The sequence below is a fragment of the Apodemus sylvaticus genome, chromosome 13 (assembly GCF_947179515.1).
Source record: "Apodemus sylvaticus chromosome 13, mApoSyl1.1, whole genome shotgun sequence".
Lineage (NCBI taxonomy): Eukaryota > Metazoa > Chordata > Mammalia > Rodentia > Muridae > Apodemus > Apodemus sylvaticus.
The window spans coordinates 51,388,620-51,414,193 of NC_067484.1; the positions used below are offsets into that span (position 1 = coordinate 51,388,620).

Sequence of the window (25,574 nt, forward strand, 5' to 3'; positions counted from 1 at the left end):
GGTAATATACAGTATGCAAATGTTTACAAACAGAAATTGCTAATTTTTAATATCTTCTTAGGTATCTTGGGAGAAGAAAATGAAGTTTCCAGAATTTGAACAATCTGACGCAGTGAACTGGCTAGCCAAATTCAGAGCCATAACAAGGACAGATAGGCACAGTAGTTGGTTCCTGATTATTATATGGTTAAGAAAGAATCTCAATATCAAAGTATAATTTCCATCCAAACAAGACCCTCTTTGTATCAGTCTGATTCTCACAGCCTACCCTGTGTAATGCACTATGCAAGGTAAAGAAGTCTGTGAGATAAGGTACAAAGATGAGAGAGAAGCACTATCTATGGCAAAGACAACCAGATTCCTACAGAGATCTAACAGAAACACAAGTGGCTGCCTTAGCTATTAGAGTCTGGAGGGGGTTAACAGCAAAATCCACAAATCATAAATACACATTACATGCTAAGTACAGCATGATATAATATTTTTTAAATGCAAACAACAAGGTAACTGCTGATGTGCAAATAAACTTTCCATATGATAAAACACCAATATATGGTCAGACAAAAGTGGGGTACCATTTGTTGCCCCAATTATTTTCTTTTTACAATATGCATCTTATCATTCATGAGGCTTAGCTGATACTTAGCTTTAATTCTCAATGAGAAAATATTAAATGTAGTAATTATATAATTGGGTAGAAAGTATTTACAGAAATATTTAGAGGTAAATAGCTTTCAATAGAATCCATTCGTTTTAAAGTATTTATTTAGAGTTAGGGATGAACATCAGTAGAAAAGCACTTGCCTAGCATACAGAAAGCCTTGGGCTTGATTCCCAATGATACAAACAATGAAAAAGAAAAAAGAAATATTTACATTTGTTTAGTTTAGCAAGATATCTTTTTATCATTTTAAAAATAGAAACATCTACTGGCTAAATCTATACTAGTGGTATATAGGTACATAGATATAATTGAAAAACACAGTTTATTATAAAATAAAGGATATGATCTTGATTTTTATGTGTATTCACCATAGGAATATAATACCCATTATAAAGAAGGCTGTTCCAAATTTTTTCAAAATGTATAACATCTGTGTGTGTGTGTGTGTGTGTGTGTGTGTGTGTGTGTGTGTGTGAGAGAGAGAGAGAGAGAGAGAGAGAGAGAGAGAGAGAGAGAGAGAGAGAGAGAGAGATAATAACTTGTGAAAATAAGTTCTCTCTTTCTACTATATGGGTCCTAGGGATCAAATTCAGGTTATCAACATTGGCAGCCAGTACACACCTTTACTAGATAAGCTCCATTTCTCCAGATGTATTTATAGATAAAACTTTACAAAATATTAAGCAAAAAGACCACAACATGCAAATGAACATTAAGTGTGATCTTATAATACTTTAAGGCTATAATTTTATATGTTAGTAAATATAATATGTACTTTCTAGAGGTTTATACAAGAAACTGGGGAAAAGAACTAAGATTGGGAGAGGAAAATTAATTTAAAAATTTATATTTCCCTATAATAAGTGAATACTACTATATGAATATACTAACATTATATAAAATAACACTAGAAACATTTTAGAAATATTGCATATCATAAAAGTGTATAGATTAGACTTATACCTAAGGGTGGTAGCAATGAAATTACCTAATTTAATTAATTATAATGAGGAACTTTCATCATAAATTGTCTAACAGTCCAACGTACACTGTCATCATACATTGGAAATTAGAAAAACCCATGAAACGCTGTACTTACAATCCTCCTTCTAGGAAATTACAAACATTCTCATCTCGCTTAGATACCAAATGGAAAGTCTCCCTGATGATTTGCTGTTGCGTATCTTCACTCTGAGGAAGGATAATTCATATTTATTAACGTCAACTTTACAGGTTTAACAGTATTTTAAGACATTCTGAAAATAAAAGATCGTAATTTTAATCTGGAAAAGTCTAGAAAATGGAGAAAGGGTCCTTGGAAAACAGATTCAAATTATGAATGCAAAAACTAACAGTTTTTGATGAAAGTGGGAAAAAAATCATTATAGTTTACTACTACAATGAAAGTAACTATTTCTATCTTCAAAACCAAATGAGAAACAAAACACTCAGACACACCTGTAAGAAAGGAAAGTAGACAGCAAGTCAAAGACTGCTGCTTTACAAATGAGTCAACTGAGCCGGGAACCGAGTCAGGGAACTCATGAAACATTATCAACTATATTTACGTGCAGGGACAATAGAGAAAGCTTGAAGTTTGCAGGTAACTAAAACTTGAGAAAATACAGATTGAAGCTATGAGTTTGATGTATTCATCTTTATTTAAATGGGCCCCCAACTCAAGAACTGTTTCAGTAGATATTTTGTAAACTCAACTAAGCAATTCAAAGCCCAGTAAAAAAAAGAACTAGCTTCCCAAATCATAAGTGAAATCATGAACAAAAACTTCAGAGGAAAAGAAATATATGATCCATAAACAAATATACAGATGTTAAGCCTCAAAGTAATTCAGTGACAATCAATTAAAGTAACAATGCTAACACTAAGGAGCCACCCTAGCACAGGTATAAGATTTAGCAAAAATTCAATGCAGAGAAACTCTCAGCCCATCAGTACAAGGGTAAGTGACACCACTATGTCACAAGTTCCACTAATCAACATGTTTGACTCCTCATACTCTTCTATTCCCTATGAAACCAGTTTTTTGAGGTCAATAAACAACTATCAGCAATTGTATACATATAAGCTATTAATACGTCCAATAAGAAAAGTTATAAAATGACCCCTTTAAAAAGTTGAAATCTACATTTCCTCCATTCACACAATGGAATGATTGCGATATACTCTTAGCCTTAAATCTTTCGATTTTCAAATTATAATGTGAAAAACCAAAGTGCCTTGATTCAACCTGTCGTGACAGACAAGGCAGCCAGGCAGCCAAAGCAGCATGTTTATTCTGTGGCAGTCCTAGAGGCTGAAGTCCATGATCAGAATACCAGCAGCTGTGCCTGGTGGAAGGTTCTCCTCCTAGCCAGTGGATGAGCTCCTTCTCACAGGTCCTCATGAGGCAAAGAGAGGGATTAGAGACACTGATCCCGCAAGATGGCCCTACTCTCATGCCCTCATCTACACTCAGTTCTTTCCCAATCAATATTATTCCATCGGGGTTGGAGCTCCAACATTGGAATTTAGGAGAGACACACTTCAGTCCACAGCTGGAAAAGAAAGAACAAGTAGCACAATGATGCATAATCATTACATTAGAAGAAAACTCAAAATTAAGCAAAACTAAACATTGCTTAATGATACAAACATTACAAATAATAGAAACAAAACCATTGCCAGCAATGGTGGCATATGCCTATAATCCAAATATGCAGGAGGCTGAAGCAAGATGGTTCAAACAAAGTAGCCCTGGACTAAATGGAAAGTCAGATGAGAGCCTGACTACACACAGTGAGACTTTGTGTTAAAAAAACATAACCAAGCCGGGCGTGGTGGCTCACACCTGTAATCCCAGCATTTGGGAGGCAGAGGCAGGTGGATTTCTGAGTTCAAGGCCAGCCTGGTCTACAGAGTGAGTTCCAGGACAGCCAGGACTACACAGAGAAACCCTGTCTGGGGGAGGGGGGGAACATAACCAATTAAACTATAATAAAATCAAAAGAATGAATAAAAAATACTCAAGGAATGGCTTCTTAGAAATTATATTTTCTAATTACAACTAGGTAGAAAAAGTCAACAATTAAATGCAGGTTATTTATCTTAGTTTTCAACCAAACTTTTTTTTTAAGATTTATTTTATGTATCCATCATTGCTCTCTTCAGACACACCAGAAGAGGGCATCAGATCAAACTGTAGATGGTTGTGAAACACCATGTGGTTGCTAAGAACTGAACTCAGGACCCCTGGAAGAGCAGTCAGTGTTCTTAACCACTGAGCCATCTCTCTAGGCCTCAATCAAACTTTTAATGAAAAGATCATAAAGCAAGTTTCTCATTTCTGTACATATATTCTTCAAGCTTCTGAATGGAGGGATCAGTCCTAAGTAAATGATTTTTCTATGACACTGGGAGGCTGCATAGCTGCAGCTCCGACCTGAAGGTATCCGGGCTAGAGAAGTACGTTCAATATGCCCCTATCCCTCCCTTGCTCTGGGAAAAGTAGGATATAATCTTCTTCCAGCTCCAATGAAATGAAATAGATATGCCTCTGGCAGTACTTGCAGATGGATGGAACTCAACCCGGGAGCACTGTAGAGAGATAAGTGAAATAGAGGAAGGCTCCTCTGGGTACCTGGCCCCACAGGACCTCTGCAAGTGGAGATGGGGAAAAACTCTAGGATCTGTCTTCGACCAAGAGAAGCCTGCGATGCAGTATTTTAAGATCAATAAATTCCAACAATAAACACCAAGGTAGAGTAAAGGGATTCCTGTTAGAAATTTTAAGGGAAGCGGGGGGGGGGGGGGGGGGGGGGGGGGGGGGGGGGATAGTGGTGCACGCCTTTAATCCCAGCACTTGGGAGGCGGGAGGCAGAAGCAGGCGGATTTCTGAGTTCAAGGCCAGCCTGGTCTACAGAGTGAGTTCCAGGACAGCCAGGGCTATACAGAGAAACCCTGTCTCGAAAAAGAAAAAAAAAATTTTTTTTAAGTGGAAGTGGGATGACATCCCCACTTCTTAGAGGGCATCCTAAATGGGGGTTTAAGGGATCCTCAATTTCCACAGTTCCCAACCACCTCTAGTTTATGAGACTTTGGTTCCTTCTCCATCCCTTATTCCTGGCATCCACTTCATAGGTTCAGTAACACCAGCCCCATCATGGCTAGGTAAAAGGAAGACCTTAGTCACTGGAGCATAGAAGGGCTTAAGAGCCTACCTAATAAAAATAAAAGCCACCAATATGAATCTAAACAGGAGAAAAAGATCTAAAAATTGTGTTCAAAGAGAGAGACAGACAGAGAGACAGAAATGTGTGTAAAGTACTTAGCAAACTGGAAAGATTCAAATATGTAAAATTCCCTTCCACACTATAAGCATCTTCCAAATTTCCTTCAGACCGAAGGAAAGTGTTCTCGCCTGTTGTGAAGTGTTCTCGCTTGCTGCTTCTCCCTTACTGAAGCACATCAGCCACAGTGAATTTTCCCAGATCTCTTCAGTTTACTCCCTCTGTCTTGAAACACCTTGTTCATCCCATCTGCTATCATTACCTCTTAAGTCTCAGCTAACCTTTATCATTCTGTGCACTTCTTTGACTCTGAGGGGAAAAAAGCTGTCCTTTCTGCCTCCTTGCTTCCTTAGTATCGTTTCTATTCCTGTTACATACGTAAAACAACATGCCTGAACTTCCTTTGTGGACTCCAAATTCTAACAGAATCAGAGTTCTGTATATGAAACACTGAGGAGAGAAGTGTACCATGAAAGAAGTAAAATTCAGAAATTAAGGAGGATATCATGAAAATTGTAAACTCAAGAAAATTTCATATTCAGGATATAAATTAGGGGAAAAAAAAACTTCAGAAAAATGCCTACAGAAGAGATTGGAGAGAAAATGTTAAGAATTTACAGCAGTCCAGAGGAATGAGGTAAAGATGCACTGAGCAGAGAGGACCTGGGGAGTTAGAGAACTCAGTGACAGTACTTGCCAAGCATATTCAAGGACCTGGGTTTGACCCCTGGATCAAAACAGAATAAAAACAAAACAAAAAACCCAACAACAACAACAAGAAATGATTCCAGTAGACAACTAGAGTTTCCAGAACGGAAGCCCTGAAGGAATGACCCATACTATGGATGTGAATAGTCTCAAAGCAAGGAGCTCTAAAACTTTACAAACAAGAATCAATACATTTCCTGGTAAATGAGTAAAATCATCATACACAAAAGGAGTAGCCAGAACTGCTACAGACTTTCTGAAAACCAACACTGGAAACAGAAAGCTGGTGCAGCATGCAGTCATGGAAGATATATTTCTGACTTGGAATTCTAAAATCCAATTGGTGTACTTATTAATAAGACTTTGGAAACTGTAAGGTCTCATAAAATCTACTTCTTGTTACATTTTACTAGCTCCCCCTGGGTCAAACAGACAAAGAATGAAGCAATTGAAGATCTAACATAGAAAACAGGCAAGAGGAATCCCTCAGATTACAAAGTCCAAATATGACTGCCAGGCAACTGGCGCAGACTGGTCCTAGCCAAAAGGTTCCAAGAGAAGTTTCTTCACACACAGGAAACTAGCAGACACATGCTGGCAGAGACATAAATTAGAGATAAGTAAATAAAAAATAGAGCTCATAGAAAAGCAATTATCTTCCAGGAAGATAAAAATGCCTGAAGGGGAAGAAAAAAAAACTAAACAAAATTTACAACATGGCTCAGCTTAAGATGATTTATATTGAACACTAATGTGGGCACTCAAGAGTGATCTAATCAGAAACATGAGACAGCTTTAAGAGACTGTGACTCAGATGTTGTAAGAGAAAGCTAAATAATTATCCCAGTATTGTAATTATTCTCAATATCAGAACCAAATAGATCATGTCTACAAATGAAAACTTAACTAGAATGCACTAATGTGATACCAGATAAAATCTTGAGAAAGGGGACAGAGAAAAGGCTCTTATTTTTATTTTAGAGATTATAAATTGATTACATTTCTCCCTTCCCTTTCCTCCTCCAAACCTTCCCATATGCCTCCTCCAATCTCCTTCAAACTCAGTTACTAATTATTATTGTAAACATATATGCATATATATATATACATTCCTAAATATAGCCTGTTCAGTTGGTATAATGCTACCTGTATGTATATTTTAGGGGCTGGCGACTGCCACTGGACAATCACTTGGTTGTGCTCATGCCTGGGGAAGGCAACCTTTCTTGTTCTGTTTTCCTCTGTTGCTTTTGGTTCTTTCTGTAGGGTTGAAGCCCCGCGGGCTCTTTGTCTGGTCTGGCATTCATTGGTGTCATCCTTCAAGCTCACATCTGTATAATCACGTAGGTAAGATTTTATGGGTGTTCTGATATTACTAGTAAACACAATCTCACAGCAAATTCCCTGATCCCTGGCTCCTACAACCTTTCTGAAATGTTCCCTGAACCTTTAAAGTGGAAGTGTTTTAGAGATTATCCACTGGAACAGGGCTCCACAATTTGATTGGTTGTAGCTTTCTGTGACAATCTCTGTTGCAAAGAGAAGTTTCCTTGATAAAGACTACAACTATGTGTTTATAAAGACAAATGTTTATAGACAGTTATTAGAAATTATTCAGGTTTAGTAAATTAGTGGTTGTAGATTCTCTTCCAGTAACCACAACTTCAGGAAAAATAAGTAGTTAGTGAGGTTTCCAATAGCAGGCACAGTCTGCCTCTTTTGAGTAAGTCTTAATTTTAATTAGAAAGCTATGGTTACTGCCACCATTATTCCCTTAGGATGAGCATGCTGTGCCAACCATTGAGGTATGAATTCCTTTTCATGATAGACCTTAGAGAACAATTAGGGTCTTGTTTTTTAGAATGATATGTGGTGTGTGTGCATGCGTGCATACCCCAAGGCTGAGGTCAGGGTCTACCTAGGTTATATTGAGGTAATGTCTCTTCCTGAACTCCCTCCTCTCATTCTCTCAAATGCCAGGCACTCAGAGGCTTTCCCTGATGAGCCTAACTACTCTAGTGCCTTTCTATCATCCTCCATCAGTCTTTATCCATTGTCATGTTCTTCACTAACTAGCCATAATCACATGTATTTTATTAATTCCTATCACTAGAATGTAAACTCACTGAGTGGAGAGATGAGTTTTATACTATAACAATGTCCTACAAACAACAACTATACCTCTTAGGATTTGGGAAGGGAAGGGGAGAAGAGTACAATGGAAAGAAGTCTAGACAGATCACTCTTCCTCTCTAAGGTTCAACTCTAGAGGTGCCTCAGGTTAGTCTCAGAGAATCCCTGGTAGCCAGAAATGTCCTTCTATTCCCCCTATACTACAAACCCTTTTAGGAGCTGGTTAGGTAAAGGGAGTCTTTTACTTGTACTTCAGTTGAAAACATTGGGTGAGGGAAGAATAATTACAATTTATCCTAATTGTCAAGTTTTATATAAACTGAACACTCTAGATGCCCACCACTGGGATTACCAGCAGCAGAAAGAATTGCATAATCCACAAGTATAAAGACTCAAATACTAACAAGAACAAACACGTAACTCTGACAAAAATCATTAAAAATTTCTCTATGGGACTGAAAAGGAAAGGGCCTTGATATGAGTTCAATTTTGTGAAAAACACGCAGTGCACTGGGCATGCATACCATTAAACCCAGCACCACGGAGGCAGAGGCAGCAAGATCATATATTCAAGCCCAGCTTTAGTGACATAGTTTTCTCTGAGAAAACCAAGGCCTGGAGGCGTGGCCCACTGGTAAAGCACCTGTACAGCATGTAGGAAGCCTGGGGTTGAATCCCCAGCACTGGAAGGAAACAGACACAAAGAAAAAATGTGCAAACTATTAATCTGCCATTAACAAATATTAATGCACTTTTTTTTAATAAATATGTACATTTGTGTGTATGTACATGAACACACTCATATGCCTGGTCCTGTATTTTGGGGTCAGAAGTCAACATCAGGTGTCTTTAATTGTGCACCACCTCAATTTTGTTAAAAATAATTTTAAAATTGGTTTTTTGTGATGAATGTTGTACCTATACTTACTCTCTCTCTCTCTCTCTCTCTCTCTCTCTCTCTCTCTCTCTCTCACACACACACACACACACACACACATATCTTATGTGTGCCTGGTACCTGTGGAGGTCAAAAGTGTTGAATCCAAGGGGATTTATGGGTAACTGTGAGTCACCATATGGTACTGGGAATTGATCCTACATCCTCAACAAGAACACGTACTCTTAACTCCTGAGCCATCGCTCTCGCCCTCCACCTTAATTTTTGACACAGTGTTTCTCACTGAAACTCAACTTCCTCTATCAGTTCAAACTGCTGGCTATCGAGTACCAGAGAGCTTCTTGTCTTTACTTCCTTGGTTCTGGGAGTACAACAATGCAACTTAATACAGTAACACGTGGTTCTTTTTAAAACTTTTTAAGATTTGTTTGGTTTTATGTGTATTAGTGTTTTGTCTATATGTATGTATATGCACCAGACTTACACAGTGCCTGGTGAGCCCAGAAGAAGGTGCTGGATCCCTAGAAATAGTTACTGAAGATTGTCAGTCAAGAAGAAAAGCTGGGAAACAAACTCAGGCCCTCTGAGAAGTAGTGCAAGCTCTGCTGCTGACCAATCTCTTTACCCCACAATAAGATTCTTCTTGAATAGACAACAGTAGACTCTTAGTTTGCTAATCAGCACACATTCCAGTTTTTCAGCTTTCTAACAACACTATTTAATCTGTTTCCATTTTCATTATTAGGCCCAAGCTTGGATCCTGATGAAAGAAAGCTATTGTTGGTCTTGGTTGGCAACGTCTAGCCAGATTGTTGGTTTGTTTTTTGCTTTTTGTTTTGAGGGTGTAGGGCAAGGGACAAATTCTAGGTTACAGAACAAAACACTTTGAATTGAACTCTAAGGGAAAAAAATCAGCCTTTGGATAACTAATTTTTGTGTCGAGTAAAGCGAATCAAGAAGCACTCTGAAGGCAGTCACTGACTTGCTGCGCTGTAATCTCTATCTGCTGCTCTGTGCTACTTACTCTGCAGAACTGTGCGGAAGCATTGGCACTAATCACATAAGGCCCAGGTTAGCCACCCCAAAGGATTCTAATACTAAAGACAAACAACCCTATGGAGAGCCTGAAGAGACACCTCAGTGGTAAGAAGTACTTGTTACTCTTGCAGAAGCCCAGGTTCCGTTCCCAGAATGCACATAGGTGGTCCACGGCCATGTCTACCACCATGCTGCCACCTTCTCATCTCCACGGGCTGCACATGGTGCACATACACTGATGCAGACAAAACACTCCTACACATAAAATTAATCTTTTAAAAAACATTTTTAAAAAGAAATCATATGGAATTTCTTTTCTTTAAGAAGTTAGAATGTGGGGGATGGGACAATAGCTCAGTGGTTAAGAGCACTGGCTGCTCTTCCAGAAGACCTGAGTTCAATTCCCAGCAACCACATGGTAGTGCACAACTGTCAGTAACCCCAGTTCCAGGGGATCCAATACCCTCACACCAACGCATATGAAAAATCAAATTAAATCCTTTTAAAAAGTTGAGATGTTTAATAAAATGTATTGATATCCCAATACTCAGAAATGTTGATAATTATAACTTTTTCAATCTCATTTTGTTCAGAATTTTCAAACAGCATCTCACTATGTTGTCTAAGCTCCAATTGATGGGCTCAGGTGATCTCCTGCCTCAGCTTCCCTAGCAGTTCTAAGTACTGGGACTACAGCTGGGTGCCACACTGACAACAACTAGCTGGGGGTGGCTAAGCCGTACAGCACATCCAAGCGCACATTAAGTCCTGGGTTTCATCCCCAGCCCCAGGAAAAAGTAAGCAAGATGGAAAACAATGCATTTAACCATCCTACCCGCTGCCACATTGTCTTAAGTCACTAATGAAGAAAACAATAGCACAGCGATAACTTTTTAAAGAAAAACTATACAATCAAAACCCCATATTTTATATTTTAAGGAATTAAAGAAATGAGTCTCTAGACTCTGAAGTTGTTAAACAGCCCAATACTTAAACACAAGTTACAAGGATATTGTGGGATAACTCAATTTTACAATGTAGAAATGTCTTGCTTGTACTTTAAATGTGTGGTAATCTTTAATATCTGCAGAAACAAGGATGACAACTCATATATTTCCACTTTATTAGCATGACTCACTAAAGAATATGTTATGGCTTACCAATAATACAGAAATCATGTTGCTCAAGGAGGTTTTGTTGTGTTCTTGCTTAATAGCTATGTAAAAATACATCTGGTTCAAGTGTCAGTAATATACTAAAAATTTTCAGGTAACTATTGACAGTAGAAGTCACTAGTGCCAGATTGTTGTGGCTATGCATTTCTAGAAAGATAAAATGCTTGCGCGCGCGCAAGCACACACACACGCACACACACACACACACACACACACACATTCTGAACCTCTGCAGTGACTATCTCAAAGACACAGAAGGCAAAACAAAAGGGGAAGTACTGAGTCCACCCTTTCTTAGTATCTGACTCTAGCAGAATGAGCCAAAACTTTAGCAAAGACTAGCAAACTACATGTTACCTCATGTGACACAAATGACACACAGCAGTTGAGAGGCATGGCCAAGGCTATTACAGCACAGCATCTACACTACAAAGGAGTAGAGATAACCACACAAATGATATGTCCTGAAGAAGACTAAATGTAGAGTAAAAACCCATCGTAGTAGGGAAACGTCGTCAAAGTTAAGCAATTTTCAAACTGCTAATCAATATTAACTGTAAATGCTGAACTCAGACCTCAGCATCCTGCCAGGATTCGAAACCACTGGACTAGAAATATCCCTAAATATTGCATAATTTACTTAACTTGAAACTGCTGGCCTTACTAAATATATACTTCTTTTTAAATTTAAAAAATAATACATTTTCTTAACTTGCTTGTGTAAGGGAGACAGCACAGGGTCAGAGGACAGCAGGAAGGGATGGGTCTTTCCTTCCACCACGTGGGCTCTGTGGAGGGAGCTCAGGTCATCAGGCTGGACAGTAAAGGTCTCAACAGCTGAGCCATCCTGACAGCCCTGATGAACACGTCTTAGAGGCTTCCTTCACCCAAGCCCAGAATGGGTGGAGTTACTTTGGTAACTTCATTACTTTTGTGCTAAATACATAGATTCAGAAAATCTCTGCTTAATGAAGGACTAAAATTTAACAGTTGGAGGGAAATTTAACAAATCATTTTTAATCCAAATTATATCCCAAAGTAATGCATTCAACAGCAATTCATTGGTTTACTACAGGAGCTAGAGAAGGGTTAAGAGTGTTTACTGTTCTTGCAGGAGTCAAGTTTGGTTCCTAGAATCTACTTCAGGCAGCTCACAACCAACTGAAACTCCAGTTCCAGAGGAACCCACTCCTTCTGGCCTCTGCAGGCTCTTGCATGCATGTAATACATGCAGACATGTCAGACACATGCACATACACGCAAATAAAAACTAATTTTTAAAAACATTTAATACATTAAAGACTCAATGTTGACTGCTACAGGTAACACAAAAATACTTAAATTAAAATTTCTATCTGGGTGGTGGTGGCGCACGCCTGTAATCCCAGCACTCTGGGAGGCAGAGGCAGGCGAATTTCTGAGTTCGAGGCCAGCCTGGTCTACAGAGTGAGTTCCAAGACAGCCAGGGCTACACAGAGAAACCCTGTCTCGAAAAAAAACCAAATCCAAAACAAAAACAAAACTTCTATCAAAAATTCTATAGGCTATTCTAAGGAATTATGGGCAATGAAAAAGAATACCATACCATAAAAAAACAAAATTCTAAGACAAGAATAGCAGCAGGTAAATTCCTTCAGAAAATTTGAATGTGATGTCTGGGGCCAGGAAAAGAACAAAAATTCTATTTTAGACATATCACAAAGAAAAGAAAGGAATTTCAGGCAATGCAAAAGGGCCACACTCCAATGAGCTACACAAACAAATGCATTTCCAGCAATGCCTCCCCAGCAGCCCCCCATTGCAATGCCTGTATTCTTGATGTTCTTCGCTCTTCAGACATTCAGCTTTTGCATCAGGCTCTGTAGACTCACTTTCCGCCGCACAGAACGCCCTTCCACGAGGTATCTCTCTGCAAGGCTGCCTTTCTTACCACAGACAACAGTTTGCTTAAAAATTCCAGTGAGTAACTGGCTGCAGTATTTTACACTTCCATCTTCACATTCTCTACTTTGCCTTACTTTATTTGTTCCACATCACTTATCACCATTAAAACCTGAAATATCATATAGGCTATTTACTCCCTATGGTTACACCCACAAAGCAGAAGGTAGACGTGTGTGTTCTTTTACAATGCCTACACGTGGCAGACATGCAGTACACATTCCATGACAAGCTGACAATGGAATACATAAATGAAAAATAATATCTGCCCTCACAGGGCTTACAGTCTAGTGCAAGGAGCAAAGAAATACATTCCTCTCAATGATTTTCTAGAGACAATTTAGCACGTGGTTGGGGAAATCCAATTTGTAAAGACTGACACAAAGAACCAGCTTTTGGTGCACCACCTCTACACAGCCTGTATATTTTTTAAAAACTTTCATCTATCTTCATACCTCCAGCATCACCATCATTCAGGCAATGGCCAAAATAAAACCACTACAGCTCCTTCAACTGTCGTTTCCCACTCAGGCTTTACTGCTACCTAATGATTAAAAGTAAAAGATAGTTGTATTTCTAGGCTTTCAAGTTAAATTCATATTTCATGATTTAATTCTACCTATGCAGTGATTACAATGCTATTATAGATTGGCCAAGGGATGCATTATTCTGTTTAAGAATTGAATAATCGAATAATGTTTAATAATTAATTTTATGACTAGGGATTGAAGCCAGGACAGTGTGGACAGTACACGCTATCACTGGTCCACCTTTTATTTATTTATTTATTTTGTATTGAGACAAGGTCTCACTAAATATCATAGGCTAGTCTTGAACTCAGTAGCCCGGGCCTTGAACTTCCAATGCTCCTGCCTCAGCTTTCTGAGTAGCTGAAATTACAGGCTTTCACCATCAAGTCAAAACAATTACTAAATTTAAATATTGGGAAAAAAAACCCTTTTCAACTTGATCCAACTATTGGAACATACCTTTTCTACACAGCAAATGGACTCAACAAGGGCTCATTAACATTTTAGGTCATCAGGTAATGAAATCAAGTTAATGCCATTATTTTCTCAGAAGGAACAACTAGAATGTTATTTTGGATTCAAGAATGATCTAGAATTTTTAAACAGACCATTAGCATTTAAGCTATACCACACTAAAACCCACACAAAAGTAGAGCAAAGTGTTGTCATTAGGGAAAGCAGAGCAACTTAAGGAAATGAGGCAGCCTCCTTTTCTCACTTCAACCAACACCTCCACAGACTGCATTATCACTTTAGGCAAAGTGACATTTTCACGTTTCATTTTTAATGGCAGGAATAATTTCCATCTGGGGCCATCCGCATAAAGTGCTGGTCTTGGCACGTCTTCAACACTAAATTGAAAGTCCACGTCTGGCTATAAAAGCAAACCGCCCCAAGACAGCAGCTACACAGCTCCTATTCACCCTACAAATGACAGCTCAGTGAATGACCTAGCATTAGCGTTGCCCTCAGGTAAGGCATAGAAACCTATTACCTCTCCTCAAGCGCTTATAAATTATCTTCGCGACTTTCAAATCATCTGCTCCTAGCAATATTAAACAATGTTCACAGTTCTAAAAGAGAACTTTCACAGATGCTACTTCGTTTAAACTAAAACCTAGGGTAAATGCCCATATGTTCTGGTTTAAAAAGAAAAGCCATACAAAATGAAATCGTTAATTGCCAGATACAGAATCCCTTTTTGATGGGTCAACCACTTAATACTGCCAATTAATTCCAGAGTAAATTCAGACAGTAGGTTAAAAGTCCAAGAAAAACCTCAGCCCCCCCCTCCCCCGCTAATTTCTTTTTTCAATGGCCACCTGGAAGTCACACTGGGCTTCCGATGCTTCCGTATGGAAACACCCTGGACAGACTGGCCAGGTCGTGCGGCGAGCCAAAGTTGCTGAGCTCGGGAGAGGATTAGGGTGGACACGGTGGCCCATCTGTCCGCGGACGACAGAAAGCGGACCACCGGGGCCAGCCTGGGCTGCGGGGTGCGGGGTGTGGGACCGGGCACGGGGCTGGGCGCGGGCTACCCCCCTGCGGTCGCCCGACAGGAAACAGCGGCGCGGCCGCGGCGTGGGGCTGAGGTGGCCGGGCTGAGGTACCGGGCAGGTGGGCAGCGCCCCTTGAGGCGGAGAAGCCGCCTCGCCCAACTGACCGCAAGCGGCCGGCGGGGAGTGGCAGCGGCTCCCCACCGACCGAGCTGACAGCCGGCGGCGCGAGAAGTCGGACGCCGGGAGGGCCGCGGCGGCGCGAGGGTCGTTCGGAAGAAGCGGCTGGGCGCTGCCCTGCGCCGCCGCCGGCGCTCGCCCTCGCCCGGCTCCGCGGCAGGGGCATACTCACATAGGGCTGGTAGAACTTGGAGAGCCGCGGCTTCCCGTGGTTGTTGAAGATGAGGATGGCCTTGATCATGGCTGGGCCGGGCCGACCGGGTGGGCGCTGGGGCCAGGGCGGGGGCGGCCGCGCGAGCCTCGCCTCCGGGAGCTTGTTGCCGCTGCTTCCCCACCCGCCCCCTCCCGCACGCGCGCGCGCGCGCTCCCGCGCCGAGGGGCGGGGCCTGGGGGCGGGGCCTGGGCGGGACAGGCGAGAGGAACCGGAAGCGTTCCGGAGCCAGCCAACTCTCCGGAGGGGTACGTGGTCACATGCTGCTCACGGAGGCGCGTCACGGAAGCCCTTCAGATCTCGCTGCGACTAGATAACACTAGATGCTTCGTTAACTACCGTGTTTTCAACAGACTGTCTACATGGACTGCTCTCCAGACGTCCCAAAATTCACTGTTAATCCGGGTCCCCCCTGCTTCACGCCGCTCCGGGTAGCAAGGCCCAACCCCTTCACGCTGTCACATCACTTCCGCCATCGACTCTCAGCAAGCAAGATGTCGGAAGATTCCGAGGCTGTGCTGCAGCTCCCTGCGGCTCCGGCCGCGGCCGGCGGCGAGAGCCTTTCGGAGCTCTCCCCGGAAACAGCCACCCCAGAGCCCCCGTCTTCGGCTGCAGTTTCGCCCGGTACGGAGGAACCTCCCGGAGACACCAAGAAAAAAAGTAATGTCAACATCCGTTTGTGGGCGGAGGCAGGAGGATTAACAGCGTTTCTAGGAGTGGTGGCTCCTAAAGGAGCATCCCAGACGTGCACTCTCTACTCTTAGAATTGAGCAAAATGTTAGACCTGGGGGGGGGGGGCGGGGGGCGGTGTGTCTAGGGATAACATTTACAGGGCTGTCTGATGAAACCAAGTTGTATTTAGAAAGGCAAAAGGGACTGGCCAGACGACTGCCTCCCCCCCAAATCGGGGTTTTAGAGAGCAGCCCTCACTGGCTTTTGAGGCCCTTTTTAAGTGGATAGGTTAGAGTTGATTGAAAACAACTACCAAGATAATTGAGTGTTAACATCTGGTCAGAAGAGTAGGGGACTCTGGTGTCAAGGCCACGTGTGGGGCGGATAAGTGCAAGGATACATCATATGGAAGCGGAGTTATCACCGGTGTTACGGAGTTTAGCAAGGCATAGATGTGGGCATACGTCATGGGGTTATAAGGTCAGCGTAGATTCAAAAACATGGTTTCTAGGATACATTAGGTTTAGGAAACAGTCTTGTTCCTAGAAGGTATGGAGACATAATAACAATGTATAACGATGTGGCTCCCGTTTGGGTTTCACAAAAGTGCTTACTGTGAGTGCTTAGGTGAACCGGGTGGTTCCCTAACGTTCGCACCTTTTACTGCGGTTGGTCTTTGTGGTCTTTGAAGGTGGAAGCCAAGTGGGATCTCAGTAGCTCCAGGTACTTAACACAAGACTGGTTACTGGAATAACATTTTAAGGTGACAGGGATAACCAGTGGGTTACACTTTACAAATTTGAGCGAGTTCACTAGAGGTTTGCTCCAACTGAGTATTAATTCATTCTTTACAACAAGAATAAAAAACTGGAACGCTGAAGAATGCTAAGGGAAAAGTAAAGGTATAGGTGTTACCTTTGTGTCAGCTGTTCATGCCTTATGTACCGTCATTGAATTACTTGAACTAGTTGTCCTCGACCTCCCCATTGTCTTAGGGTTGCTCTTGCTATTGGAAAGTAACGGAAATCCAGATTATCGTGCACTGAACACTGTGGAGTTAGAGTTGATCATAAGAAAAATCAGCAAATGAACATACTTCAAGGAAAGCATAAAACCTTGTCCTTACCTGGACTCCTTTCAGAGTCATAAAAATGTAGCTCTGGGTGTAGTCTCCACTCCGTAATCTCACCGCCTTGTTCATGCGGCCTGGGAGGAGAATTGTCTCCCAGCATTGCTGGGGGATGCAGGCATATGGAGTTCAGTGGAGGAACATTACAAATGGTCCACGAGATCAATCCCAGCTCACCAAGAAAGGAAGGAAGGAAGAAAGACTTGCATTTGGAGGGAATCTGTCATGTATTCATAATGTACTACTACAAGTATTTAGGAAGAGAACCACCACTGTTAACTTAAAAAAAGAAAAAGAAAAAAATCCCTTCTTTCCTTCAGTTAACTGCATGGAGCTGACTTTCAGGGTTCCTTTAAGATGGAGACCCGAGGCTGAGAGTGGTAACATACATTTTCAATCCCAGCACTCAGCAGCCTGAGGAAGGCAATCTATCTGGGTTCAAGGCCAGCCTGTGCTCCCTCAAAAAAATAAACAAAAATATAAATGTAAAATTTTGGCCTTCATACTGATGATTGCTGTACCAGAGAGAGAACGAGAACTAGGAAATGACTCATAATCCAAGATATTGCCTGAGATGACTGTTTATTCAGATCTATATTTTCCTGTTTTCCTTTACTTTTTTTGTCGGCCTTTTTTTTTGGGGGGGGGGCAGATTGAATTCTTGATTTTATCCTTTTGTAGAGAATTTGATGAGACGGGCCCTGGTGGCACAGGGTTACCTAACCAAGCTTTTGAATGCCAGTGCTAAGATCCTACTTTGCAAAAGATTTCAGTTGGATTGCTGTGTGTATTAACTGTTCTCCAGTTGATGCTAGCACGTAACCAGGCTTCTGAGCTACAAGCAAGTCATGGGGACTGCAGCCCTATTCTAATAATAATTATTATTACAAACGCTTCTCTAGCTTCTTGCCCTCTGGCTCTTCTGTCTTCAGTAGTACAACTTGGTGCCTAATTGCTACTGAGCTATTGATTCCTCTGAGCTGCTTGAGCATCAACTGCAGATGAAGGTATAAAAGATAGGCTAACCAAAATTGTCTTTCTTCCTTTCCAGCTCATCCAGCGTTCCCAAAATAATGAAAGGATTCTTAGATTGTTCTTTAGAAAGATGAGCTGTGTCAGATGTCCTAGGAGCCTGTATTTTATTTCAGGAGGAAACTTGATCTCCTAGAACTCCTGTTTAGACCAGCCTACCCACCTTTGCCTCCCGAGGCTAGGATTAAAAACCTCTATCACCATGGCTTGGCTTCAGGAGGAAATTTGGATAAATTGGTCCCAACTTTGGATACAAACAAATGGAGCAAGTGTGGTAGTGGCAGTACAACTCCTTCGGGATGGCTTTTGTCGTAGCTCTCTCTCAAAGGGACATAAGCTTAGTTAAGAAGACCAGTCTTGGCTCACATATCTTTTTTTGAATCTTTGAAATTTCTTTTGGGCCCCGATTGTATTTTTTTAAACAGTAATAGGTTTTTTATTATTCTTATAAAATTAAGTATAAAAGAATTAGTATTTACAAAAAAAATATGTCACTACTATGAAAACATTTTGATGTGTTTCGATACTAATGAGTATGTGTTTGTAATACTTTGTTAATGAAGTTGAGGTTGTATACACATGGTTTTTATTTTGCACATTTTTGTCAAATTAAGCTATTAGCCGCCTTTATGATGTAATATGTAATTACTATGTAATAATCTTAAAAAGCTCGGTGACTGTAAGTCATGGTCTGGGCACTGTTATGCACATACATCAACTCGCCTGATAGTCACGTCAAGCCTGTGAGCGCGTAGGTGTGTTACAGGGTTGAGAATGAAAGAGCACAAAGCCCGTAGCGCCGACAAGGGACAGAGCCGCAGTGTGGACCAGTTTGGAATGTGTCTGTTACCTGTCATAAAGCATCTCATACTTTACCCCATCTATATGTGTATGTGGAATTTATAAAGGTACTGCTTTTTCCTGTAAAAATATATGCTTTGATGCATGTGACAGCCTTCTAAGTGAATCTTTATCAATCTCAAGCTTTTGAAGACTCTCACTAAGTAGCATGTTCTTAGGTCTAGGTGTCCCTGTATGTTAGATATGTATTACATATTGCTCTCCAGAAAGGCATGCCATGTCACGGTGGCCATAGCAGTGCCATCTGAACCTTCACCCTACTTTCACCACCAGTTAGGTGGGAGAAAGGGCAAGAGATTTGCTTCTCTTGGCTGTTTTGGTATTGTTTTATATCATGGTCGGTTCTGTTTCTTTTTTTGGTTTTTTCTTTTTCTTACTTTTGGTTTTTTTTGTTTTTGTTTTTTTGAAACAGGGTTTCTTTGTGTAGCCCTGGCTGTCCTGGAACTCACTCTGTAGACAAGGCTGGCCTCGAACTCAGAAATCTGCCTGCCTCTGCCTCCCAAGTACTGGGATTAAAGGCATATGCTACCACTGGCCTCTGGCCAGTTCTGTTTCTTATCTTTAGAATTCTGCTGTGCCAAACTGTGTCTTAAAGTTTGATCTTATAGGAAGAACTTGGTAGGATCGAGGGGGAAATGGTGGAAAAGTCTAATATTTTTATGTCTCTGTCGTAGCTCCAGAGTACTAATTGTATGAACTGTAAAGATAAACAGTTGAAGCTTTCTGGACCACTGGACATCACGTTCTCATCAGATGTTTCAGTACAGTTGTCTTGTCTTTTTTCTTTTTTAAGTTGACATCCTGCTAAAGGCCGTAGGAGACACTCCTATAATGAAAACAAAGAAATGGGCTGTGGAGCGAACCCGGACCATCCAGGGACTCATTGACTTCATCAAAAAGTTCCTTAAACTGGTGGCCTCAGAACAGTTGGTATGAAGACAGTAATGATTGTTTGCCTATAAAAATTGACAACAGCGTCTAGGCAGCCATGGGTAACATGCACACAAAGCTACACAACACTTTTGGTCTCCTTCCCTCTCATTTGGTGGTGAGACCTATATACTATATCAGAAGATTCTTAGAGAAGCTCTGGAATGAGATAAATGTAGATTCACTTTGCTACCTAAAAGTTGTTTTTTTTGTTTGTTTGTTTGGTTTTTTTTTTCTATGTTTATCTCAAGCTTTTTATGACGTGGGGTTGAGATGCGCATGCAGAGGTCAGAGGACAGTCCTTGGAAACGGGTTCACCGTGTTCCTGGAAATATGTCACTCAGGTCATCAGGAAGTGCCCTAACCTGTGCAGTCAGCTCAATGGCCCTTGACAGTATCTTTATTATTACTAGTACTCCTGTCCAGGAATTGTTTTTTAAAGCCTGGGATTTTAATTACTTTACTCAAAATATCACTGAATATTCATGCAAAAATATTTGTCATCAAACATTATATTCTCTTTATATTAGTAAAGTTTGGGGTTTGGCTTACTTTGATTCTATGTTACTTTTGCCCCCCATTCGTCAGGTTAGCAGTATATCTTTCACATACTGTGAAAGAACTAAGAAGTGCCTGCCTGTTTGACAGTGTTGTGTGTGGTAAGCACTGCATTGGGATGGTGTTTGTATAACAGGCTTGTTTCTCTGAAGAACCTTGGGTGTAGTGCCATGCTTCATTAACCGTTCATCTTGTTTTGTTTGAGACAGTTTAATTGGCCTAAAATTCATCAAGTAGGCTAGTCTGGCTACCTAGTAAGTCCCAGAGGTCTATCTGTCTCCGGCTCCACAGTGCTGGGATTACAAGCATGTAGCACTGTGCCTAGTTTTCTGTGGAGTGTATGAGGGTTAGAACCCAAGTCTTCATGTTTGTATATCAAACCCTCATATCATTTAACAATGGAGACATTTGAGAAATGAATTATTAGACAGTTTTGTTCTTGCGTGAACATCTTCCATGGTTATGCAAACTAAAACAGCACATTACATGAAGGTAGGATCTTACAGGGCCATAGTATGTAGTCCCTTGGTAACTAAATCATCACTAAAACACAGCTATGCTTGGCATTATTTATGACTCAGTGTGTATTTTATCTTTTGAGTAGCCCCATGAGACACACACACTTTTATTTTCAGTACCAGTCATATACATGGGATAGGCTGTGAAATGCCATTTGTACTTGGGTCCAGGACTCTTAACTGCTTCATTCAGTACTGAGGGAGAAAAAAATTAATATTTATTGTTGTATAAATAACATACTGTTAGAGAGAGAGAGAGAGAGAGAGAGAGAGAGAGAGAGAGATTGTCAAGCCTAAAATATTTTACTCTTAGATCTTGAGGTGAATGTTGGAATTTACCTTCCACTTTCCTTCTATTTTCTAAAAAATAGTTGATCGAAAGCATCTCTAGTACTGTGACCTTTTTTTAGGAATTTTTTCAGTACTAAAAATATTTTAATTTAAAACAGATTAAAGTCTGGAACAACGAATTCTTTTTGTCTGCAAGTAACTGCAATACTAGTAATGTTCAGCTTGAAGTTTAGTACCCCTGAAATTTTTCAAAAGTAGTAAAGGTCAAAGAGAAAGAAAAATGTATGTAACATACCCAAACAAAATGCCTAATACCAAATGTATTAATTTTTAACTGCATATATGAAATAATTAGAAGAAATTTTATTCTTTATTATGGCCCAGTGGGATTTTTTCTTCTTTTGAAGTATTCTTACTGTAGACTGGCCTTGAACTCATTGGTAATCCTGTGCATTTTGGTACAGTGTTTTGGATATCCTTTCAAAAACTATTTGTGAAAAATTATTTAAAATGTATTTATCTGGGGGAATAGATTAAGTCTATAAAGTACTTTCCACTTAGAAAGATGAAGACCTGAGTTCAGGTCCCCAGCACCTACATAGACTTGGGGCCCTAAACGTGTTTGTAACCTCAGTGCCTGCTGGGGGAGCTGGGCAGAGCTGGATCTCCCTAGCCATCAGATGATCTCCATACTCGGAGAGAGGCTCTGTCTCAAAAAAATACAAGAGAGCCATCAAGTTAAGACACCCAGTGTCAACCAGTCTCTTACACACACACACACACTCTCTCTCTCTCTCTCTCTCTCTCTCTCTCTCTCTCTCTCTACTTAAAAGTTTCTTAGTTACAAAAAGCTGAGAACAAAGCCTTGTATTTTAGGATACTATTTTGAATCCTTTTTATTTTTCTTTCTTCCCTATAGTTTATTTATGTGAATCAGTCCTTTGCCCCTTCCCCAGATCAAGAGGTTGGAACTCTATATGAGGTAAGTAACCTTACCCCACAGCTACCATGTCTATTGAATAGAGTGAGTTATTCATGTCTTTAAAAGATAGCATGCCACCTTAATTATCAATGTAGAAAGAGAACCTTGATCTGTTATATCATAAGCACCTTCAGAGTAAAGTCTTTGGATTTTTCGAGACAGGGTTTCTCTGTGTAGCCCTGGCTGTCCTGGAACTCACTCTGTAGACCAGGCTGGCCTCGAACTCAGAAATCTGCCTGTCTCTGCCTCCCAAGTGCTGGGATTACAGGCGTGTGCCACCACCACCAGGCCTCAGAGTAAAGTCTTAATAAGTTAAGCTTAAACAGTCAAGGAATAAGTTCTTTTTAAAAGTCATCTTTTTCTTTTCTTTGGAATTTTGTCTAATCTGTATCACTTCTGCATTACTCATTGCTATCTATAGTTGAGAGCTCCAAAAATGTTATTAAAATGCACTAAAATGACGTTATCAACGGTGTTGCTTCCTGGCAGTAATCATTACTAGATAGCTAGCACTGCTGGGGAAGAGCTGAAAATACCCCATGTCAGAGAGGTTGTAAAGGCAATGAAAGTATTTAATCCCTACCCAAGACACCCTGGTTCTTTTGAATGCTTATAAATAGTGATATATGTGATAGGAAGAAACATCTTTTGAAAAAGATAGTATGTTTTAAGACTCTTTTAATGTATTTTTTAAATGTATGAGCGCTCCGTCTGCATATACAACTACATGCCAGAAGAGGGCATCAGATCCCTTTATAGATCGACATGAACCACTGTGGTTGCTGTGGATTGAACCCAGAACCCTCTAGAAGAACAGCCAGTGCTTTGAACTGCTGAGCCATCTCATCAACACAATAGGACTCTTAATATAACAGAGTCAGTGCTTTGATACGTTGTCTTTTTCTTTTTTTATAGTGTTTTGGCAGTGATGGTAAGCTGGTCCTACATTACTGCAAATCCCAGGCATGGGGGTGAGCCACAAATGAACAACTGGATGTTTTCACAGAAGAAAGAAATGCAGAGAAGTTTCAGTGCTGTGGGAAGAGACTTACTATCAAATACTCAGCATGACTCTGTTATGACTTGTGTTTATGTGTAAGAAAACATCATAGAGTAAATAGACTAACGAATGAGATTTGTGTTACCATGAGATTACCATGAGAGATTGCCATTAGAGTGTGCCCAGGACTCCCTCCCACACACTCCTGTTCCAGGTTCAGAAAGGAGACTGGAATTGTATTTGGATTGAAGGTCTCAGGATGACTGAAGTTATTTACTTTGGGGATTGGCACTGTGTTGATTCCATGATAAAAAACTAATTTACTGAAGAGTTTGTATTTTGAGGTAATTTTAAACCTCTGTTTGGGATGTAGCATGTTTACATTTATCTGTGTTACTTTGTAAAACAAAGTGCACTGATCTAAGTTGTCCAGTAGAGGGCAGTCAGTTGGCAAACCGGCTAGACAGTTTTCACAGCTTTGCCAGGCGACTGCAGGAAAGACTGTTGAAGCTAATTTCTAGTTACTGTGTAATCCGGAAAGCAGCTGTGTTGACACTGGAGAATGTACTTAGTTTACAGATTGTGAGCAGAGGAGCCTCAGCTCTTCCGTCCTGTTGTTTGTGGTTCCTGAGCCTCGTCCAGGGCACTGATCCACACCTACAGTCTCAGTGTCAGGAAACCTGAGCAGGAGGGCTGCACAGGAGTCCACAGCTAGATTGGACTGCAAAGGAGCTTCTCCCAACAAGATTCTAGAGCCCTACCCAGTGTGTGCCCATTGTCACTTCTGTGTCAGGAGAGCTGACTTGGGAAACCAAGCAGCACCAAGTTCCCCATTTCCTCCCAACCCTCACTTCTCATCTCTGTGTACTTTAGTTTATATTTTTGCAGGCTTAGGGATCATTCCCCTTGCCGTGTGCACTCAAGGACAGGCTCTGCTGAGCTGCATCTCCAGCATTCATTGAGTGTTCAAAATATGTTTTCCAAATTGAAAGTATTTGGAGCTAGTGATTGAAAAATAGTGTCCAATTGTATGTGTATTTCATGCCGCCACAAAAAAAGAGAGTGAGTGTCACTGGCGAAGTCAGCCTGGCCATTGCCTGAGCTAACATTTCACCTTACATATTTTATCTCAAACTTTTTTTTGAGATTGGGTCTCACTGTGTAGATCTGCCTAGCCTAGAACTCCCAGAGATCAGTGTGTCTGTCTGTGCCGCCTAAGTGCTGGGACTGAAGGGATAGACCACCTCACCCAGCTCCGTAGGAGTCTTAAAGATTTCCAACAGAAGTACTCATGGCAGCGAACCTAGCATTGAGGAAATTGAGACAAGATGATTGAAAGTATAAGACTGTGGGCTACAGAGTAAGATTGTCTCAAAAAAAAAAAAAAAAAAAAAAAAAAAAAAAAACCCATGAAGTTAACTCCTGGAAAAAAATTCCAATAAGTGGCATGTCTAAAGAGGATTACAGGTCTGAAGTGTGTAGAAATGTATTTTTTATCAGAAGAAAAACCTTGAAGACCTGAAATGCTACCCTTTTGTTGTTGATGATGTTGTTGTTGTTGTTCTGCTTTTGAGATTGGCTGTGTCACTCTGGCTGACCTGCCTCAGGCTCCTGGGCACCAGGCTTACAATTGTGCACCACCGCACTTGGCTCATCTTAACTCTTAAGCCCTAGAGTGTGCTGTAGAGTAGTCCTCAGCCCGTGCCCGAGGAAGCCTCTGTGGGACTGCACGGTACAGTGCCAGTCACTTCTGCCCACGAATGTACATTTTGCACATCCCCTTTCCTAGCACCCCTTGCTGAGTTCATGCAGGCACTATGGACAGTGAGTTATGCACAGTACAAGCTTAGGAAAACCCCTTACATTTTGAAATCTGGGACGTATTGATTTATGAACAATGTCAGTTGGAAAGGGAAAAGATCTGCTCTAGCTTTGCCTGGTAAGAGGTGACTGAGAGAACATAATAGTAGATATTTAACAGCAGAAATATGTTGAATTTATTGTTGGCTGTTATTCATTTGAGATGACAGAATGCTTATTACCTCTATGAAATCAAAAATAAACTTGAATTTGAATTTGTAACAGTTTTATCAAAATAACTAATAACTTATCACATAAAATCAAAAGTTAACTAAATATGTATACCATATTTGTTTTCTTTTCCCAGTAGCTTTCAGGACTGTGTAGGGCTGTCTAGCACTTAGGAAGTTTTATCAGACTATTTTACATCATCTATTGATCTTTGCCCAAATAATTTTCAGCAGTGACGTTTTAACACTCTGGGAGCCTGGGAGGAGTAGTGTGGTGACTGGACAGCCTAAAGTCTCAGATGCGATTGAAG

At 40.8% G+C, this 25,574-nt stretch overlaps 2 protein-coding genes across 4 annotated transcripts in view; one reads left to right on the forward strand and one right to left on the reverse strand.

Moving 5' to 3' along the window:
• The window catches only part of Ap3s1 (adaptor related protein complex 3 subunit sigma 1), a 48,191-nt gene extending 32,766 nt beyond the window's left edge, over positions 1 to 15,425 (reverse strand). The window contains exons 1-2 of one of the 2 annotated variants that reach the window (XM_052155199.1): positions 15,222 to 15,423; positions 1,764 to 1,855 (exon numbers count right to left, since the gene is read on the reverse strand). In XM_052155199.1, the coding sequence (XP_052011159.1) occupies positions 1,764 to 1,855; positions 15,222 to 15,290 (161 nt within the window). In that variant the 5' untranslated portion in view covers positions 15,291 to 15,423. Of the gene's footprint in view, positions 1 to 1,763; positions 1,856 to 15,221 lie in introns of both variants that reach the window. The other variant, XM_052155200.1, reaches the window with a different exon arrangement.
• Positions 15,426 to 15,502: 77 nt separating this feature from the next.
• On the forward strand, positions 15,503 to 25,315 carry Atg12 (autophagy related 12). 2 transcript variants are annotated; one of them, XM_052155202.1, is made up of 4 exons: positions 15,537 to 15,920; positions 19,748 to 19,884; positions 22,171 to 22,233; positions 23,149 to 25,315. In XM_052155202.1, exons 1-4 carry the CDS (start codon positions 15,623 to 15,625, stop codon positions 23,206 to 23,208), a joined length of 558 nt encoding a protein of 185 aa, XP_052011162.1. In that variant the 5' UTR covers positions 15,537 to 15,622; the 3' UTR covers positions 23,209 to 25,315. The 2 variants fall into 2 exon arrangements, with proteins under 2 accessions (XP_052011163.1, XP_052011162.1); XM_052155203.1 differs by lacking the exons at positions 19,748 to 19,884; positions 23,149 to 25,315 and having other exon boundaries at positions 15,503 to 15,920; positions 22,171 to 22,232.
• The last annotated feature ends 259 nt before the right edge of the window (positions 25,316 to 25,574 follow it).

Bases quoted from the DNA above. Each gene is read 5' to 3' on its own strand.
- Atg12 (XM_052155202.1), top strand. From the start codon at position 15,623: ATGGACTGCTCTCCAGACGTCCCAAAATTCACTGTTAATCCGGGTCCC. The intron at 15,921-19,747 runs GTAATGTCAACA...TTCTTTTTTAAG, and splicing joins CGGAGACACCAAGAAAAAAA to TTGACATCCTGCTAAAGGCC. The intron at 22,234-23,148 runs GTAAGTAACCTT...CTTTTTTTATAG, and splicing joins AGGTTGGAACTCTATATGAG to TGTTTTGGCAGTGATGGTAA.